Source organism: Vanellus vanellus (genome assembly GCF_965231255.1).
Source record: "Vanellus vanellus genome assembly, chromosome: 1".
Classification (NCBI taxonomy): domain Eukaryota; kingdom Metazoa; phylum Chordata; class Aves; order Charadriiformes; family Charadriidae; genus Vanellus; species Vanellus vanellus.
The window spans coordinates 13,637,860-13,659,272 of NC_138905.1; the positions used below are offsets into that span (position 1 = coordinate 13,637,860).

Below are 21,413 nucleotides of genomic sequence, written 5' to 3' on the forward strand. Positions count from 1 at the left end.
AGCGGAAGTCTTTTTCTTCTGTGTTCATCATGGGATTTTTCCATTTCAGCTTTTTTGACTGCTTGTTGTTACCTACATTTAGTTTGGTGTTCATCTAGTCACTTTATCACAGTATCCATTTTTAGCAGACCTTGATTTCTAGGTTTCTAAAAGATCAAAGTCATCTGTTTCCACCAATTAAGGAATCATTCCATGTGTGAGGCTTGAACATAATACAGCTTCCACAGACACTTCTTTTAAGCCCATATCATCATATGTAAAGTATCATCATTCTTTTTAAAATGTTTTTTTAGTAGCTGTTGTCTTGCATCTCAGAGAAGACAAAATCCAAGCAGAAATGGCTGGGCTACCATGTACACTGTTTAGTAATATTCCCATTCCAAGGTCAAATTTTGTACCAGAAATCACATACAGCTTCAGACACAGGGACCTTCCCCTAATCTTTGTGATTCTTCTCTCCACGCATTACTGCCGTATTTCTTCAGTCTCTCCAGAACAGAGTCTCTGCAGGGTTATCTCAGCTTTTTGTAGTCCTATTGCCAAAAGAAAGGGGTAAATATGAAAAAGTACTGATCCTCAACAGGACTGATTGCTTCCTATCAGAGACCATCCAATAAAAGCTCAAAAGGAAGAATGAATGATTTCTTATTCTACAGTAAATGGAAATCTTTAAGAGCATGTTGCCGTGTAGACCCCACAACTTGCACTGGCTCCTCACTGGTATAAAGCCTCTCCTAGATTTCTTCTAACGAAGAATAGAGCATCTGTTTGGGCTGCTCCATCATTGATTAACCCCACATCAAAGGGTTATTTCTTACATTCTGCCGTGGAATACATACACCTGAGGTTTTTGCAGTCAGTAAGTATGGCAAGCAAGAAGTAGCTCAGCTCAGCTTGATGGTGTTTAGAGCAAAAAGTATTAAAAACAGAAGGCAAGCAGATGTCACAAAGTAGAGATAGTAGATGACAGATACAAACATTTATTTACAAAATCAAGAAAGCTGCAGCAAGGAAATGGGAAGAAGGCAAGAACAGCTTGATCGATCATGACCTTCTTACAAACATTTAGGGCAATCACTGTATCCAAAAATAAACCAAGGACTGGCTAGTGTAATCCTTAGTTTTTGCCATGGCAAAAGCTTTGGATCAGTAAGAAAGCTGAAGACTTCAAGATATTGACCCATGCAAATCTCCAGGTCTTAAAAAACACTGAAGTCGTATGTTCAGAATATTGGAGAAAAGTAGATATTGCTCTTGGAAAGCCTCTTGCAACTCTACTGTAGTCAGAGCAAGCATAAAAGTGGAAGGAGCAGTGGTAGGTCCTAAGAGCCAAAAAGATCTTCCCCAGGTGGTGTGCTGGGAGCAGTAAGGAGTCAGCTGCTGAGCGCTTACCATGAGTGAGGGCTTGGGAAGGTCATCGGAAACCCCACTGAAAAGTCAGTAATATTTAGATACAAAATATTGACCTTATGCCCACACATAAGGGACAGAAAAACACACCAGGAGCACATAGTGCTCCCCCAGCCTCTGTTTGACGAAGGTCTTGTGCCCACATCTGAAAGATAAGTGCCTACAGAGTGATAAATGTCAGTTAAGTAGCCGATCTTTGCTACATAAGTAGCACTTACCCTTAAAACCTCCAGAATACCTGACTTACTTTATGCTGCAATATAAATCTTACCTGCATAGTAAGCATTCAGCGAATGTCAGCGCTGTCATTACAATGGAGCACAAAGACAAAGGTATTCTTAGTCCCATCCATTTATTTTGTGATTTGTGATCCATCTGAACAGTACAGGAAGAGGTTAGCCATGCTTCCCACCGAATTGCATGTCCCTTTGGGGTAATCTCATTCACACACCGATTCCCTACTACATACATCACTGTCCAATCTCACTTGTAGTGACACTGGGTGTGATTGATCTGAACTCTGGGAATTCAACTGGGATACTCGAGCATATGAGCTGTGTGCCAGCCTGTGGCAAGATGCCGCGTTAGTGTAATTGGCAGAACTCAAGGAAGAATATACAGACATGCAGACATAAAGCCAATCAACATTCTTGTGTTTGCACAACAAAGAAATGCAAACTGAGGTCTTGGGGACCCGGAATATGTTTTGACAATATAAAAACTTAATACATTGAGAGGGAATTAACTGTAGGTGAACTATTATTCAGCATTTCTCAAAAAAAGTTTGGTGTGTTTTTTAGAATTTGTTTGCAGAAAGGTAAGGAGACAGAATATTCCTCTCACACATGTAATTAACATCATTCTTGTAAAAATGTACTCAATTTAACACATTCAAAGCATCCTTGTAACTCTGTGCCTAACGGCAAAATCCTTCAAGCCAGCTATGCAAAAGAAAGTCGATAATATTGATAAAAATGTTTTAGTATGGAATTTTAAGAATAAAATACTTAGTTGACAGGCAGGTACAATATTTAAATCTCTATAAAGTTTTTCAGGTCTAAAAAACTAATTAGCCCTTAAAAATTAAGAATCAAGTGTCCTGATTCTCTTGGGCAGAGAAGAACCTAATGAGGTTCAACAAAACCAAGTGCAAGGTCCTGCACCTGGGGAGGAAGAATGCTAGGCACCAGTACAGGTTAGGGGCGGACCTGCTGGGAAGTAGCTTGGAGGAGAAGGATCTGGGGGTTGTGGTAGACAGTAAATTATCCATGGCCCAGCAATGTGCCCTTGTCGCCAAAAAGGCCAATGGAATCCTGGGCTGCATAGGGAAGAGTGTGGCCAGTAGGTCGAGGGAGGTCATTCTCCCCCTCTACTTGGCACTGGTGAGGCCACAACTGGAATACTGTGTCCAGTTTTGGGCTCCCCAGTTCAAGAGGGACAGGGAACTGCTGGAGCGAGTCCAGCGAAGAGCAACTAAGATGATTAAGGGCTTGGAGCATCTGCCTTATGAGGAAAGGCTGAGAGAGCTGGGACTCTTTAGCCTGGAGAAGAGAAGGCTGAGGGGAGACCTTATTATGGCGTACAAGTATCTAAAGGGTGGGTTGAAGGAGGATGGAGCCAGGCTCTTGTCAATGGTTCCCAGTGACAGGACAATGGGCAATGGGCACAAGTTAGAACACAGGAAGTTCCGCTCAAATACACGGAAAAACTTCTTTACGGTGAGGGTGACAGAGCACTGGAACAGGCTGCCCAGGGAGGCTGTGGAGTCCCCTTCCCTGGAGATTTTCAAGACCCGTCTGGATGCAGTCCTGAGTAATGTGCTCTGGGCAATCCTGCTTTAGCAGGGGAGTTGGACTAGATGATCTCTAGAGGTCCCTTCCAACTCTGGTGATTCTGTGTGATTCTGTGTGTGAAGTGTGTTAGAAAAAAGTAAACACACCAAATAATGCTGCTCTGATAACTGAAACACTTTGTCCAGCAACAGGAATGACAGAGGCAGCAGGTCTTCTGTGTTTTCCCAAACCACGACAAGTAGAAATTAGGAGAGATCACCTATGAAGGTAAAAGCATACAGATATTTGACCCATTCCTATGGCACACCCAGCCCAGTATTCTCACTCCAACAAGGACAAGTAGACGATGCTTAGGAAAGGAACACAGCACAAGTACAAAATGATTCTTCACTGAGTAGGACAACATCCAAGTGCCCAGCAATCAGCAGTTTACTTTTTTTTTTATGCTAGAATTTTTATATTTAGTATCTCTGACGATTTTTTAACTATTATTTATTTGAATTTCTCATCCTTTTGAGATTCCTGATATACTCCATCAATGGATTCCAAAGCTAAATACTTTCTTTGTTAAAAAAAGGTCCTTTTTTTGGTATGTACCTACAACATTATAATCTCACGATTGCTTCTTTATTCTCCATATAATTCCTTATTCTATTGACCTATAGCATATCCACCTTTTTCCTACTGCAGCTTACCAGTCTATTTGATCTTGCCTCATAAGGGAGCTGTTCTTTACCCCTGTCAAGCCTCATCAGCCTCCTCCAAACCATTTCTCAGTCTATCACATTCATTTGGAGGTGGAAGCACCACAACAATCTGCAGTTTTCAAGATTGTCGTGGTTTAGGCCAAATCCTCTACTGAGGACCCAAGGGACCCCAGATGGGACTGACAGATGCTCCCCTCTACCCCTCTTCAAAGAGAGAGGCAGAGGAGGAAAAAGAGTCTTATGAGTTTAGAAGGAACTAAACAACTTTAATGAAATATTAATAATAAAATAAAAAGAAGAAATAATGAAAAATATATACAAAACTGTATCAAGCTCCCGAGATGACAATCACAACACCGACTGGCACTGGGGCAGTCCCAGGCTGGACTCAGTGATGGATGGGAACTGGATTCCGGATCTGGATTCAGGATCGGGATCACAGGCAGACAGAGTCCTCCTCAGACGTCGGCCATTGAAGGAAGAGCACTGACCCTTTGATCCCTCAGCTTTTATACTGAGCATGAGGCAGATGGGATGGAATAGCCCGTTGGTCAGTTTTGGGTCACCTGTCCTGTCCACTCCTCCCCACAGGTGAGACCCCACTATGCTTTTCCGCTTCCGACCCTCCAACAGGGCAAATAACAGAGTTGGTTGGCCGTGGGGGTTATAGCAATGAGTATAAGCAGGAGCCTCTCTGCATCCCATGCCTGGGCATCAGCTATCAACATTGGTCTTATCACTCAGAGAGTGAACAGTGTCTGCACAATATGCAGTTAATTTCAGTAGTTAGAAGAGGCCCAGCTAAGAAGCAAAGTTACTGAACAAAATTGGTCCTGTTTTACCTCAAACCAGGACAAACATATTGGCGCTCCTGAATGACATACCGATGGTTTCTCCTTTACACTCTATTCTTTCCCTAATGGTTAATATTCTGTTTGCTTTTTTTGACTGGACTGACATTTTCAGCAAGCTAACCACAAGGACTATGAGATCTGTCTCTTCAGGAGTAATAGTTTATTTAGAGTGATTGTGTATGTAATTTTCCACATGTACCGTACTTAGCTCTTAGCGCTTAGCACTTATCACCACTGAATTTCACCTGCTGCTTTAACACACATTATTGAGCGATCTTTTTACAGCTTTTAACTTTAAATTTAAATTTGATAACCCTGCACAGTATTGTGTTGCCTGCAAATCTTATCACCCCAATCTTCAGTCTCTTCACCATGCCATTTACAAATATGCAGAACAGAATAATCACTACGGTAAGGTCTTTTGATTGTGAAAATTGACCACTTATATAAAGCATTTTTTTTCCTCGAATTTAATCTCTTACCTACAAGACCCTATTCTTTCTCATCCCACAGCAGAGCCTTTACTGAAGGCTTTACTGTCAAAAGCTTTCTGAAAACGTCAGTATACTAACCAGATCGCATTTATCTATACAGTCATTGACAGCTCCAGGACCTGCAATAGATCTGTGAGGAATGGCTTTCCTCTACAGTAGCCACACTGACCCTTCCCCACTGTATCATCATTATTCATCTGCCAACTAACCCTCACCATCCTTATTGCTTCCTTCCGTCTGCTCAACTGAACATGAGACTTGCTTGGTTACTTTCCAGGATCATCCTTAAAGGCTGGTGTCACACTTGCCACTTCCCATTCTTCTGCTACTCAACAATTTACTGATTTAGGCAGTAGATGACATCCTGTAGCTACTAGTTCAGCAGCTTCATATATTCTTTCAGAGTTTAGAATGAAAGCCATCTACTACTGGTGGTTTCTTACTATCCTTTTGATCAGTTTGTAATAAAATCTTTGCCCCTGACCCTGCTGTTGGGAGTCCGTTCCTCACTCACCCCTGTGGAGAGCAGACCCTCTGCAGGAGTTTTGCTGCCCTCCTCTTTAGCAAACACTGGTGCAAAGAATTCATCTAACTGTTTTCTGTGGTCTTTTCTACCTTGCACCCAAACTGTCTTTTGAGATCTTGGTTCTCTGTCAGGCTCAACACCTCTGGTATGTTTGAAAGTGTATTCTTAGCTCTTACATTTTAGTGGTTTTCCTCCTCAAAATCTTTTTGCGATTTTATGTTTAACTTGTCAGGGTTTATGTTCTTTTCTGTTTTCCTGTGTGGGTGCAACTTTGGACAAAGCAGTCTCCATGAACATTTACGCCTAGGCTTCTATGTAGGATCTCCAAGATCAGCTTGTCAAGTCTTGAATTTGCAGTGCTTCTGTGTAATGGGAACTAGCTGAGACCATCAAGAAGATACCAGAAAATTATCTTCTTCCTTTTTAACAGCCTTTACTGGTTCCTATCAATGATTGTCATCATGAAATAGCTAGTATGTGCTATTACAAAATCACAGCATGGTAGGGGTCAGAAGGGACGTCTGGAGATCACCTGCTCCAAACACCCTGCCAAAGCAGGTTCACCTAGACAAGGTGATAAATTATGGTATTAATATTACATTATGCTACACAGAGTCATCCTAGCTCTATTTTTAAAAACGTAATGGTATCTCAATTAACTCCAGTAACATAATGACTTTTCTCTTTATCTTCAGCACCTTTAATTCACATATACATGGATTATTTTGCAGCAATGCTGCAGAAGGCATCAAGTCTATTGTAGTACCAGAAGTCCACTTTGTTGTCTTGTCAGCCCACCCATCACTGCAAACTCCATTTTCTCTCTCCTGCACTTGGTCATGCACATTTTCCACTTTCCAAGCTCTCTTCTTTTTAATAGCACTTCTAATGTTTCTCCATCTTTCAGGAAAAGGTGAAAGAGTGAAAAGAAAAAAAGCTAGAGCACCTGCTGAAGAGTGGTGTGAAAGCCATTTCGTGCTCTGCACCAGCTCAGTCCTTGTCCTATGGCCCCTCTCTTCCCCACAACGTGCCCTCCCCTTCTGGGCAGGAGGCAAGAGCAGCTTTCTGTGGGAGCAAGGAGCTGGGCATTTCCAGGGGTAAGAGGCCACAGCTGCTTAAGCAGCTGGTTGGCCACAGAAAAAAAGAGTTTGTGGCTCTAAACATTCACGGGCAGTTGCTTCAAAAGTGGCACGAGTTACTATCGTGGTTTGGCCTCAGCCAGCAACAAAGACCCACGCAGCCGCTCGCTCAACTCCCACAGCCATGGGAAAAATCGGCAGAAAAAGGCAAAACTCGTGGGTTGAAATAGCGTAATTTAACAGAACAGCCAAAGGGAAGAAGAAAGAAAAACAATAAGACCGATAAAGGAGTATAAGAACACGATTACAGTACCTCCGCGCAGTGCGCTACCGCGCCCACACCGCAGCACTCCACCCCCAAGTGGCAACTGCCCACCCCCGCGGCTCGCGCCTCTTATAGCTGGGCATGGGTCACGTGGTATGGAATAGCTGCCTTCCCTGCCTGCTCCTTGGGGAAATTAACCCCATCCTTGCTGGAACCAGGAAGTTACATTAGTGTAGTTCCTCCAAAGAGAAATCACAGAATCACAAAATGGTTGGGGTTGGAAGGGACCTCTGGAGATCATCTAGTCCAACCCCCCCGCCAGAGCAGGGTCACTTACAGCAACTTGCACAGGATGTCATCCAGGTGGGTTTTGAATGTCTCCAGAGTGGGAGACTCCACAACCTCTCTGGGCAGCCTGTACCAGTGCTCTGCCACCCTCAAAGTAAACAAGTTCCTCCTCATGTTAAGATGGAAATTCCTATGTTCAAGTTTGTGCCCGTTACCTCTTGTCCTATCACTGGGCACCATTGAAAAGACTGTTCCCATCCCCCTGGCACCCTCCCTTTAAGTATTTATAAGCATCAATCAGATCCCCCCTCAATCTTCTTTTCTCTAGACTAAAAAGACCCAAGTCCCTCAACCTTTCCTCGTAGGAGAGATGTTCTAATCCCCTAATGATCTTTGTAGCCCTTTGCTGGACCCTCTCCAGCAGATCCCTGTCTTTCTTGAACTGGGGAGCCCAGAACTGGACACAGTACTCCAGATGCAGCCTCACCAGGGCAGAGTAGAGGGGGAGGATGACCTCCCTCAACCTGCCGGCCACACTTTTCTTGATGCACCCCAGGATGCCATTTGCCTTCTTGGCCACCAGGGCACATTGCTGGCTCATGGTCAGCCTGTTGTCTTGGTCATCCTGTTGCATGGTCATCCTGTTGCATTTCATGTCATGAAATGCCATGTCTCTTACTGAGACACCAAAGCTCACATACCCAAAATGCATTGGAAGGAGACCAAGACTAGAAATATCCCACAGCTTTGCTCAGGCCACTCATTACACCTGGGAATTCCAGGCAGTACAGATTCCCTGCTGTGAGGAAATTTGCACAGCAGATATCCAGCCTGTGCCTAATTCCAGGCAATGATATTAGGGCTTGCCAGGACTTGGAAATTCACCAAAATAGATATTCTGGAGTTGCTACTCGGTCTCCAAATACAGACAATCTCTCAGCCTTTTGGACTCATTAACAATAACAATAGCAACAAATAATATGCAAAAAATGTTTCAGTTATAAAAATAGAATGCCCATATAAAAGGAATTAGGTTTAATTAGTCTCTTTCCTGAGGTTTAATTATAGAATGCATTAATAAAATGACGGATAGCAATGCCCTCTGCACAAATCATTTGGGGCTGCTTTTATCATTAGATTTCCTCATTTAACATAAAATGAAACTGTGCATACACAATTAATTTCATTTTGTGCAAGCAGGAACTATACACCTGCTTAGAGACCGTTCCTTATGCACTCGTGGAGGCAAACGTACACAAGGCTACCATCAGTAGTTTAAAAGTACGTGTGAGCAAGGAAAAACCTCCTTGCTACATTAAAGCTATATGTAGTTCCTTCTGATTTAGCCTGCTTCTGAAATTCTGTTTATATGTGTGGTTGGCTTTTTTTAACAAGACATGTAAAAATTACTATAAAATATGACCAGAAAAAAGACTCCACAGCTAAACTCACATGTACTAGAGGCAGTTTATTCTAATGATTCGAGACGCTTTACAATTTTCTTTCTAATTAACCTATCAATAGTGATGTCACTTAAACACTCCTTAGGAATATTATCTTCTCATTATTGCCGGAAAACACGCTGCCCAATTTTATAGCTCAGTTGTTCTTACGCATGGATGGAGCATCTGAGTTAACTTGAACTGAAACAGATTTTTATAAGAGACATTTCCCATACACACAAACTACTCTCATAATTACATTTAAATCATTAATATTCAACTTTAAAAACATTAAGGAGGGGAGAAGCATTCAGTGTTTACTTTGTGCTTGCACACTGTAAGAATATAATAGAGGAGCATTCTCTTTATCAAATGCCAGCAGGTCAGGAAGATAACCGGTGGGTTTGGGTAGGCATTTATCCCAAAAAGCGTGGAAATTCAGCCAGGGCCACATTCTGTAGGAAGAAAGAAACACAATGTGAAGTCAACGTGTGTGAAGTTGCCAGATTCACAGAGGCAAAGAGTGTTTCTCTTCAGCTCAGCCCAGCCAGCAGCCGTGCAAGCTTCCCAGGCTGGCTGGCCAACGCGCTTTGACTTTATGCTGGTGGGAATGCCTGAAGGGTGCGGGGGCTGATCACTCCGGCTTTGTAGTCTTTGCTGAAGATTGCCAGGAAGGTTACAAGTCAGAGCTGATGCCAGTTGAGGGGTGTCCCGCGATGCAGGGCCTGCCTGTTGGGAGTGGGAAGGGGTCCATCGGCCGGATTCACATCCATTCGCATGACTGGCCACCAACCAGCCGCCAGCCTTGCAAAGGGATGCATTCATTGCAGCTCCGTGCATGGATCCCATGTACTGACACCTTCAAAGTAGTGTATTCCGAAGAGTGGAAGGCAGTCTGTGGCTTTGTGAGATTAAAATATTGGATTTCGAGGGCTGCACTCTCAAATGTTTTCCCTGTTATTTCTGGATTTAAAATTTGATGATTATGATGCATGCGTCCTCTCAGGCTGTCAGGCAAAAATTGTACCCGAATGACATGGGAGTTGAAGGTATTATTTTAGGGATGGCTAACCCTCCAGATGTGGGGAATTGTTTTTCCTGTTAATTTCTTGACAAAAATGAAATCCATGAAGTGTAAGTGACAGAGAACCTAAATGCCACACAAAATGATAATGTTGCTACATTGAAGTTTATATTTTCAAATATTCTGGAGTTTCATCTGAAAGGCTTTATATCTCCACAGAAGACAGCTTGCTGAAATGCCTCTTAAAAATAATGGTCTGATATTCAAATGTGTCACTTTCCATGAAAGGAGCTAATGCCACAGGGTCATACCCAATAAAGCATTTAGGTACTCAAAGCTTGATGCTACAACAACTGTTAGGTGGCTGGTGTCCTGCTAGATGCAGAGGGAAGATTAAATGTGTCAGAATAATATCTAAGCAGTCTGCAAGGGAAGTATAAGAGGTAACAAGAAAAGGTAACATAAATATATTAAAAGGAATATGAAGAACAGGAAAAAAGAGGTCCATTGCTTGCTGAGAATGTGAAATATTCAGTGCTTTCTTTGTATCAGTCTTCACTGAGATGTTCAGAAGGACCACAAACTTACTAGATCAACTTCAACAAAGAGAAATTAGTATAAACCAGAATAAGGAGAAAACTGCTTAAAGCATACTTAGATTCAAGTCAACTGAACCTGCTGATGTTCGTGTATGCTCAATGACGAAGAGAAAGTAATTTCTAGACTATTAGTAATTATTTCCAAGAATACACAGAGGACAAGAAAGTTAGTAACAGAACAGAGAAAGGAAAACAGATTCCCTATTTTTAAAGTCAAATAACAGAGAAAAGTTCTTTTAATTTTAATTCTCAGAAATAATCTGTGAGAAGTTATCAAAAAATTGAAAAATTTCACCAACAGTTAAATTGTGGAAAGCAAATCTTGTCATATCAATCTAATTTTCATTTCTTATTTCTGATTTCTTTGTGAAAAAAGGGGAAGGAGAATGTGCAAGGCATCTTCATTTCACCTCTTAACACCACTTTGTATGAAATTCACAGAAATAGGATGAGGAAATAGACTTTAGGTGGAATCCCTCTAATGTGGTTAGTGAAAATAACCCCTCCCAAAGGCTGCTCTGAATGGTTCGCTCCTGAAAAGTAATTACAAGTGTGAAATTACATGTGTGGTTCTGAGGGGTCTGGGATGAAAACAGCTCAATTCAAAAATTGTATTAATAATTGGTGACCTATTCCTAAATAATAAAATAATTTGCTGATGCCAAGACGTCACTATTCATAGAAGGTTTGTTCAGCCTGGAGAACAGGAGGCTCTGGGGAGATCTTATAGCCCCTTCCAGTACCTAAAGGGGCCTACAGGAAAGCTGGGGAGGAACTCTTTGTCAGGGAGTGTAGTGGTAGGATGAGAGGTAACAGTTTTAAACTGAAAGAGGGTAGATTTAGATAAACTATTAGGAATAAATTCTTTAGTGTGAGGGTGTTGAGGCACTGGAACAGGTTGCCCAGAGGTTGTGGAGGCCCCATCCCTGGAAAGGCCAGGCCGGATGGGGCTTTGAGCAACCTGGTTTAGTGGGAGGTGTCCCTGCCCAGGGCAGTGGGTTTGGAACTAGATGATCTTCAAGATCCCCTCCAACCCAAACCACTCTATGATTCTATGACTTTGAGGCACTGCCTTAGATTTTAAAATGAAAATTTCATACTAGAGCACTGAATCTGATAAAATTCACAGAGGTGCACAATGTTCAGTTTAGGGCAGAGACATCAGATGCACAAAGTAAAAAGGGGAATAACTGTCTAGACAGTACTGCTGAGGATAATCTTGGAATCCAAGCTAACAGCGAGACACAAATCTGATGTGTTACAAAAAGGCAAAGGTCTAATTCTGGGAACATTGTTAATAAGTGTTTCTGCCCCATGGGAAGAACATTATCATTCCGATTTGTTCTGCCTACCCCCCCACCTTAGTAATATCTCCAATTTGGAGACTATGGACAGACTTGGAAGGATCCGGAAGAGAAGTATAGAGAAATGTCATGTGTGATATAAAATTGCAGGAATCAACCTCTGATCCTGAAAAGAGAGAAATGAGGATCCCATATAACAGGCACTGGATTCTTTTTGGATCTATGTGGATGTGTTTCTATGCTTACCCTTGCCTCTGGCCTCACCTTGGTGCATCTTCAATATGTGGGTATACATAAGCCCCCCTTAAAAAATCACTGGATTTAAAAAAGACATAAATAGCCCCATGGTATCTAAAAATCTATTCCACAAGAGATAAGAGGAAAGAATGAGCACATTTGAATGCCTGGACAGAGAGAAAGCATACAGCTTTTTTCCTCCCATATCAGACATCAGAGAATCAGAGAAAAAAAGAGAATAGGATTTTGTACCATATTAGACATATGGGGAACCACTCCTCAGTCAAGGTTTTCTCTTTTGTATGAATTCCCCAGATATGAGAGTAAAGTCTAATTGAAGCTTTTCTTAGGGCAAGAGTGTTGGCAACTTTTCCCTTCTGTGTTGTTTTTCTTACCTAATCAGAGCTGGGCTCATGCTGCAAAGGCCGTGTAATTCAGTTATACATCAGTCAGCCACAAGACACAAATGCATGGAACGCAATTAACCCACTGCTCCTGCAACTATTCATTTTACCTCTGGTCTCACGCCTTCTGATGCAAATTTCAGAGCACCTAATTTTTGCAAGCTTGTTTCTCTCCCCTCCTTCAGTCACATAACCAATATGCTGGCCCTTTTTAAGCTTTCTAAGGTTATTTTCACATAAGATTTTTTATTAAAAGAGGGAACTATCAAATCGGCTACATACTGCCTACAGAGAAAAAAATATTTTAATCCACTGAAATACAGAAAAGGTTACATTAATACAAGATAGTTCCTGCATATTGACCAATGAGAACAGAAGAAAGGCAAACAGCAAGGGAAAAATGTGACATTAGCTTAACCTTTTTACATATTAAACTGTATTAAAATCTCTTTCTGTCTTCCTGCTCTGGAGTGCAGAGGATTTTATTTGAAGGACTGTGCGTGCTCTGAACAGCTTTCATCAGTACTCATTTTAAAGGCTATTTATCAAGGAGTGTTAAAAACACCTCCTTCATTTGATCTAATCTGGCACTTCTTCTCTCAAAACATGCTAACAAGATCATTTTAAATACCTTCTGCAAAACATGGTCTATCCAGGCAACATGACACAAAAAAGAGCTGCCTTCAAGCCTTTGGAAAACCTGAGTTTACTTTCTTAGGATTTCTACCAGGGTTTAATTGTTTTATGACATTTAGAAACAGGTTTTCCCAAACTGGTTGAATTTTGTCTGTATTTGGCCTGAATGGTATCCTTGTGGGGATGCTACAAATCCATCTTCTCTCTGTGCTACAGAAGTGGTAAGAGAGATTTTCCATTTTTGCTCTGAGTGCTTGCAGCAGCTACATCCTACCAACCGCCCCAAAAGTCAGGGTGAGGTGAACAGCCCTGCATGGCCAAACCCAGGGGACATCTCTCCACGATCCAGAGAGCACCTGCGCTGTGTGTCACTGTGGCCTGGAGGTCGTCAGAAGTGTCTGAAAAGACGTACTGCATGGTACAGCCAAATGCATTCCTCCTCACAGAGAAAATCCGCCAGGGAAGACACGTGCACTGCAAAAATAAGGCCTTTTGCACAAAATAATCCCAATTTTTTTCCCCTACTGCTCAGTCTGCGGCATTTACAAAGTGTGATAGCAAGGCTGAGAGGTTTTATTCAGATCAATGGGGTTTTAGTTAAGTAAAGTACTGGCATAGATTGTGTATGGGATCCTGGGAGAGTTCTTAAAATAGGCTGCAACTCCTATTGACAAAGTACGAATTCCTATTGAGAAACACTGCCATAGTGCTTTTAGTAGCATTCTTTCTGTCTCCGAACAAAAGTAGGGACTAGATAACTTCTTGACATCCCTTCCAGTTTTCTTTGATGCCAAGAGTCTTGTTGACATTTCATATTATGCACACTTATTTGGTAAATGCTATATTTCAAACTCAGGAAGGAAGGAAAGCCTCTGAAGGATAACACTTTTAGTTGACAGAAATACAATAGTGGCAAAGAAAACGTACGAAACAGAAAACATTTCAATGTCCAAGGCCAGCAAAGAGCTGGTTTTGTCAAGACAGGCTTGTAAGAGGAAAAGGAAGTGCCCATCATCTTGAAATCTGTATAGTCTCCTTAAAACCTCTCTAGGATGCGTGCAGCTCTGGTGTTTTAGTGCAGTGGATACACACGGAGAGGAAGCTGTAGGTGCAGACCGAGGCAGATGTGATCCTGCCGAGCAGATGTGCTCCTCTGGAACTGATAAAACGAGTTTGCCGAACCCACTCCACTGATCCCCTCACGCACCCCTCTTGGCTGCCCATCACCTGGACCCGCACCCTCACCAGCGCCGGGAGATCAGCTCTCCTTCACCTGGGCCACCCTGCCGGGGGGGCTGGGAGCCTTCTGCAATGCAGCTGCGAAACGTGAACTCCAAAGGCTGAGGTGTTGCCAGCACAAGGCTCACGCATCGCCTCACCGTGCTGCTCAGTTAACTGTCTCACAAAATAAGGGGGCGGCTGTGGTATGGCAGCACCGAAGAGGCTGTACGGCTGCTGCTGACCACATGCGCTGCCTGCCATGCAGACCAGGCACAGCGGAAAGCAATTGCTCCCTTATACGTTGAGAAGGTTTCCAGCGTGGAAAGATGGCTCTTCTCATGGAGAGAAGAGCAGAACCAAAACATAGCGGCTGGAGGCAAAGCTGGGGGGGGGGGGGCAGATCGGGGTGGATGGGAGATGCAGACATCAGTGCTCCATTTTACAGCTGTAGAAGCAGAGGTGGAAAAATAACAATGAAGTTGACCCTGACTGGAAAGCCGGCCAGGGGATGAGTGGCAGAAATCTGTAATCAGAGCCCTGGGGTTGGCTGCTTTAACTAGACGGTTCAGCCAGGGGCTGTGCTTACTCTGAGCAAAAACCTTCCGTGGATAAAGAGTTGAAGACATGCTCTCGTAAGAACTCCAGCAAATCTGTGTGATCTATGCTATAGCCACTAACTTCACTTTGTTTAATGACTTGCTTCATAACAACTCTTAATTTGGTGTGAAACTTTGCTACCAAGATTTGGATATTCAAATGATGGATCTTTGTATTTGTGCTTCAAACCTCCCTTTTCTCTATGAAAACACAAATCAAACGCAGCAAAGGTCTTCTCGGGCCCACACAACATTACAAGTGAGAGTGTAGCACAGATAATGTTTCCAGTGATTCCAACATATCCAGCAACTCCAAAAAAAACCTCTTACATGTAGAGGACATGAGGCAAGTTACAAATACATTACACCAATTTCGGCAAAAGACGAGCAGCATTTGATATACCACATTCAGAATCCACTTTGGAGGTTATTTAATCTGCCAGTAATATCCCTCAGACAGACAGGAACAAATTTACCTTGATGTGTCTGTCTGTCATTCAAGTAACCTGTGATCCCTTGAATATGTCTCTTTCTGAAACGCTCATTTTACTGCAATTCTGTCTGACTCAATATTCTTCTTACCTGACAGGTAGGAGATCAAATAATTGAAATCAATGGAGAAAGCACAAGGGACATGACACATGCCAGAGCAATAGAGCTAATCAAGTCTGGTGGCAGGAGAGTGCGACTGTTGTTGAAACGTGGAACAGGCCAGGTCCCAGAATATGGTGGGTTTTCATCTTTACGTTTTTCTATGTGCATGAACCCATATAAATTAATTATATTGCTTTTGAGCTAAGTAGCAATGGCAGATATTTATATACTGTAATGTCCTGGGGCACATTAAGTGTGGGCTTAAGTGCTTACCTGAGTAGAGGTGGACTTATTCACATGTTTAAGTGTTTCCTTGGCTCAAGACCATTTATGTGTGTACATCACTGTCGTCTGCTGCCCTCCCAACACAGACCATGGCTTATAAGATGTGCATTGGAGGAAGCACTTTGAACTCTTTAGGGGACATCTCTGAGGGTGCTGGGAGTTGAAAATTCATCCATAAACTGTCCTTTTCTTCCTCTATTGGTATTTCTCTGCACATTTTGAATCACCGCAGATGATCTTGTTGCCAAGCAATACAGTGGCTCAGGTTTAAACTCAAAGCATTAACAAGAATGTACTTCTTTCTTTGACAACCTCGCCCATTATATTATCTCTGGCAATATACGCAGATGATCAAGTAGAAGCCAACTCTGAATGAAAAAGGAGACTCTGTTCATTGTGGTGAGAAAGCAGGTCCCATTCTTCTCATGTTTTGTTTCAGAGGAACTTCTGGGACTTTTTTGAGTATTTCAAAAGGTGTGTGTCATTTAGACAATATAGAAACCTTATTTCCCTACTGAAATGACATGAAGTAAAAATAAACTGTCCAAAGGTAATTCAAAGACAAAAAGCTCTTTTTAAAAATTGAAATCAAAGCTTACTCTAAAGCGTGGTATGACAATGTCATATATTTACATAAGTTTTATGATGTGCACAGATGGGCCTGAAATCTCACAGGAAAAGGGTTTTTTTAATGAAAATTCCTTGACTTGTTTATGCTAGGAGGTCCAAAACTGTTAAAATTTTCTAATGTTACTTTTAAAGTTTCAGCATAATTTCCCATTAGAATCAGAAATTCTAGGAGCACATGAAAATTCAAAGTAATACTTGGGCTTAACTGTAGGTTCAGGTCAGTCTTTGTAACCAACACAAATTCACTACCTCTGTTGGAGACAGCTCCACTGAAAGTCAGCGCTTTGCCGGCTGTCAGTATACATGGTAATTGCACCATTTTCCTCTCTAAACTAGACCGAATTCTGTGGCTGAGGCAATACTCAGTGTGTCACAGTTTTTCCAGCTTTCAAGAGCTTCTGAATAAGGGCAGCAAGGATGGGCCAGAGCCCACCCATCTGGTGATAGTTAGTGGGTTATACTTCTGGTGAGTAGGAACAAACCCAAAATGGTGTTCAGGGATTATGATAAATAGGTACTAAAACATTTAATATCAATTTTAACCAGAGTATAATCCTCTGCCAGAGAGACCTCTGGCAGAGACTCATATGACCTCCAAAACTCTTTTGTAGGGAGAGGTGCATCAGTTTTAAGGAAAGAACAAACAAATGTCCAGGACTGATATAGTGGTAGTAAACCTTCTCAAATAGCAGAACCATATACCAGCGGTTCTCTGGTTCCTCAGAAAACAATTTAATCTGAGGAGGGGCCACAGGAGACTGCTATGAGTAAAGAATTGATTGCAGTTCAGACCCACTCCAAATCTGACTTTCTTAAGATCTGAGTTCTGGATGGCACTTAAACCTAGGTTTATTTCTATAGATTTCTATATTTATATAATCTTGCAAGTCTGTACCTTATTCCAGAATCATAAGAAAATGTAAATACATGTAAAAAAAGTTCAGTGCAAATAGCATTGTTTGGGGGAAACAAATCTCACGAAAGATGTACATGTGCGTGAGCCTTCCCTTCCCCAGAAGAACACGAGCAGAAAATACAGGTAAACTACTACAAATCCGGGTATGGTTTATAGTGGTAACAGAAAGAAACAAGATGACTTCAAAGGACTGTTTAAGGCCATGCTCGCTATTTCAAAAGGCATTTGGAATGCTTAGCATTAGTTGTAAAAATGCAGATAACCACAAAATAAAAGTTGCTACAAAGAAGTGCTGTTTAATCAGCTCATTTTCCTGGCCGCATCCCCAGCTTACAGTTCCATATGGGAGGAGAACTAAGTAGCTGTTCTTGAAAGCCGTGTTGTCGCACTGCACTGCAAAAGCACTGAAAGTGTTCAGGAGTTACTCCGTAATGTACGCACAACCTACAGAAAGCATCACAGCAAAGGATAACGTCCATGTGTCTCCAGTTCTTAATGGGTGCATCACGCAGGCAGAGACATGTTAGTGCTGTATCCAGTCTGCAGGCAAAATGGAAGAAAAACAAGAAGATGCCTGTTGAAATTAACTGAAATATTAAAGTCCTCCCTAGGTCATTTCCCAAAGCAATGAGAAATACTGTAAGAACAAAGAGAAGGTGCATGCAAAAACCAACAGCAGCCTGCTTAGGAAGTTAAAGACAGAAATTAACAAACAAACAATTGAAACCAGAGGGCATGTCTCAAGAAGATCAAATCTCAAGAGTAAGTCGTGCTGCAAAGAATGTCTTTCAGAGTATTAATGACAGAGACCCCAGAAAGAACGTCCTTTCCAAATAATGGAAAACTGAACACAGAGAAGACTGCGACAGTAAGCTCAAGGACAAAGCGGTCCTGAGGACAGCAGATAAACTAGTCAATATCTAGCAGTTCCCTCTTCTTCCCACCGGCATTGCACAGTTGAGATGTAACAAAACTAATTGGAGCTTTTTTTTTCGGAAATAATCTGCCCTTTTATCGTTTTTTTTTTAGCAAGTACATGTCAGAAATATTTCTTATTCTCATTAAGGTCCAGCTCTGGTGACCATCAGTGGGAAATAAGACTTAGCTGAGTATAGAAATGCAGACTGAGCTGGAGTCTGGATTGCAACAGTAGCGTGCAGCAGAAGCCTAGGGAGAAATATGAAAACAGAGCAAGTATGCCAGGGTCCTTTCCTGGATATTCTCTCTCGGTCTCTGACAAGCGAAACAGCCAGGGTCTTCCCAAGTCAGTTGTAGTAACACCTTGTTTAAAGACCTTTCCACCAGCAGTGGCAATCAGGCTCACAGCACTAAAAAGAAGAAAGCTTACCTAGAATAACCTAAACCAACCAGCCAAAACCCATCACATTATTCCCTCTCAGACTTCAGCTTTTTTATTTTCCTTGTGCGATATAATCAATGCTTTTTAAATTCCAGAGCCACGTTTCTGTTAGTACAAAATATGGCGGTATATATTACAGTGCAAGAAATACCAGTGTTTGAATGATGATGTGATTGATAACAGTAAAAGCAATGTTAAGGAAAAATCATCAATGGTAAGGAAAGGATCTGTGCAATTAAAGAATGTGTATTGAAAAGAAGAAAGCACTCAGTGAAGAAACAAAGAACAAGCTCCTGGGAGGATGTAAATGAGTTATGTCTGTTTACGCTGCCTGGAGATCTGTCCCTGCAAGTACATCTCAGAAAATTCTGGCTGAGCTGAAGCACTATTTAAACCTAGGGGAAGAAATAAAGTGTGTTGCAAATGCATCATTTACCTTAACTCCAGCTGCTGATTTTGCTTGAAAAGAAATGCCAAAGATCCCAGAGCACTTCAGGGGGAGAAATACCCTTGTAGCATGCACGGTAGCATCAGAATACATGGGAAGGAGCATGGATATGATTAATGCTCCAAAACGATAGCTGATTTCACAGCAGGGTGCAACAAAAGAAGCTTAGAAAACAGATGTTTTATCACCCAGCATCTCAGAACATGTTTGCTGAGGGTTAAGGATAGCCAGAGGAACTGTGCTTCCACTGAAGGTGAATTATCACAGCTCATCCAAACCCGAAGAACATCAGCATCGTGTTTCATAGGAAACAGTCTGCCAGCCACGTTCTCCAAAGAACCAAGTCATAGCAAGAAATCATATTACTGCACAAGAAAGGCTAGAGGGACTGCTGGGAATCCTGATCCTGCAACGCACTTAATGCCCGGGGAAGCTGGCTGGAGTGAGTGTGAGCTTTCATACATGTCACAGGACACAGAACTCACGGTCATCACTGAGCACTTCTCATCCTGGCATTAAATGCAATTTGAATAAAATGACAGACCAAGACAAAAGGTGGGAAAACTGTTCACAAAATCCCAAAATAGTAACATTAAAGCTTAAGTAAAACTAACAAATCACAGCCTCTCCATCCAGCAATGAGCTTTGCAAGAGGCAAGCTCATTCTAATGATGGATCAGCCCCAGGAAGCTACGGTTTTCTCTGAGAACAACCACTGTTTTCTCTAAATACCTTTGGAAGAAGGTCCCTAGGAAAGCCTGGGTTGTTTCGTTCTCGGTCCTGGCGGCTTGCTTCTTCTGGCTTACTGCTCCTAGCCTTTCCCAACTGGAGCTTTCATTACTCAAAGCTACATTAAACTGTGTAGGTTCCTAGAAGTGTCCGAAAGCAATGTCTTATAACCAAATAATTGCAAACAGGGCATAAAGGTGGAGGAGGCTGAGGCACAGTTAACACTTGTAGGTGGACTCCAACCCTCCAGCAAGGCGCAGCCTCTTGCCCCAGATGCTTTCTGTCTGGCACTGAAGAGGGGGCAGAAACACTGAATTTCACCTGTGAAGAACATCTAGAAGAAAGCTAATTCATTTCCCTTCCTGCTTTCACAGCAGGACTTCAAAATCATACTCTCTATCAAATTCAGTAGTTTTTCACTTAGTCGCTTAAGAGCTCCTGCAGAAAGTTGTAAGTTTTAGAGATTCCAGCCCATTCACACTGAGATTTTGGAAAACTTTTCCATTGCCCTGTCTTGGAAATCTGGATCTGGCCCTGAGCATGCTAGGTCACGCTGTGATGCTAACACACACAGAGCCGTGAGTAATAGAATCGTTAAGGTTTGGTGAACGAGGAGTCTGTGTCATGGGCCTGATTGGTGCTTTATGGATTTACATTACATGGATTACAGTTCTTGCCCTCTCTCCCCTCCCATGTTTAACTTCGTTAAAAGACGTCCTGAGGTTGCATTGTGTATTTTTGGAATCTCTATTGGTTCACACAATGCTAAACTACATACAAAACCCACCCCATGTGTTTGTGGCATTCAGGTGATATTTACAGAACCAGAATTTAGTTTCAGTTTTGGCTATTTAAGGGAGGAAGAGTTTTGTAAGCAAAAAGTAAAGTTTTAGTATACACAAAATCATTGCTGGTTAACAGATAAAAGCTACAAGTTAGTTAGCAGGACGTCATTTTGGAAGGGCCTTGAAGAAACTCTCAGCTCAGGTTTCAGCACTACTCCACCAACAAAGCCAAAAAATGTCAGAGTTGATACCAATACAAGGATTTTTCATACAAATAAATTGGCACAGTCCTGAAATGCATTAAACCTTTTGCTTTTGATTTGCTCTGACTCCTTCAGAAAGCACCTCAAGATGTACTCCACATCGTAGTCCAGGTGAATCTATGTCCTGAATATATATGCACAGTAGTTTTAGTCATTCACTAATATTTAGACTTACAGCATGCTTATTTGTCTTAGCTTTACAGAAATACTTCTTTCCTGTTACATACAAGCTTTTTACTCAGCTCTAAACTTACTAAGAATTCTCTGCTCTAACAATAGTAAAATATCTGTATGTCACTGGTTCTGTTAATTCTAATGATTGGTCCTAGGCTGTTCCTCCCCTTCCTTTAGGAATGGTACCTTCCAGTCTCTCCATGTGCATGAAAAGTGACAAGCATGGGTCCCCATATTTCTACTTATTGGGCCACCCTAAAGACACGGTTTGTAAACTCTGCATGTATATTATCTTTCTCTAATACGCTTTTGTTTCTCACAACTGTTAATAGAGTCTTTTCCAACTTTTT

General features: G+C 42.0%; 1 protein-coding gene across 2 annotated transcripts in view; it reads left to right on the plus strand.

Moving 5' to 3' along the window:
* MAGI2 (membrane associated guanylate kinase, WW and PDZ domain containing 2) overlaps nucleotides 1-21,413 on the plus strand; it is a gene marked incomplete at both ends in the record, with an annotated part of 783,510 nt that overhangs the window by 746,965 nt on the left and 15,132 nt on the right. For both annotated transcript variants that reach the window (XM_082498651.1, XM_082498652.1), the window contains one exon: nucleotides 15,469-15,607. In XM_082498651.1, coding sequence (XP_082354777.1) covers nucleotides 15,469-15,607 — 139 coding nt within the window. The remainder of the gene's footprint in view (nucleotides 1-15,468; nucleotides 15,608-21,413) is intronic.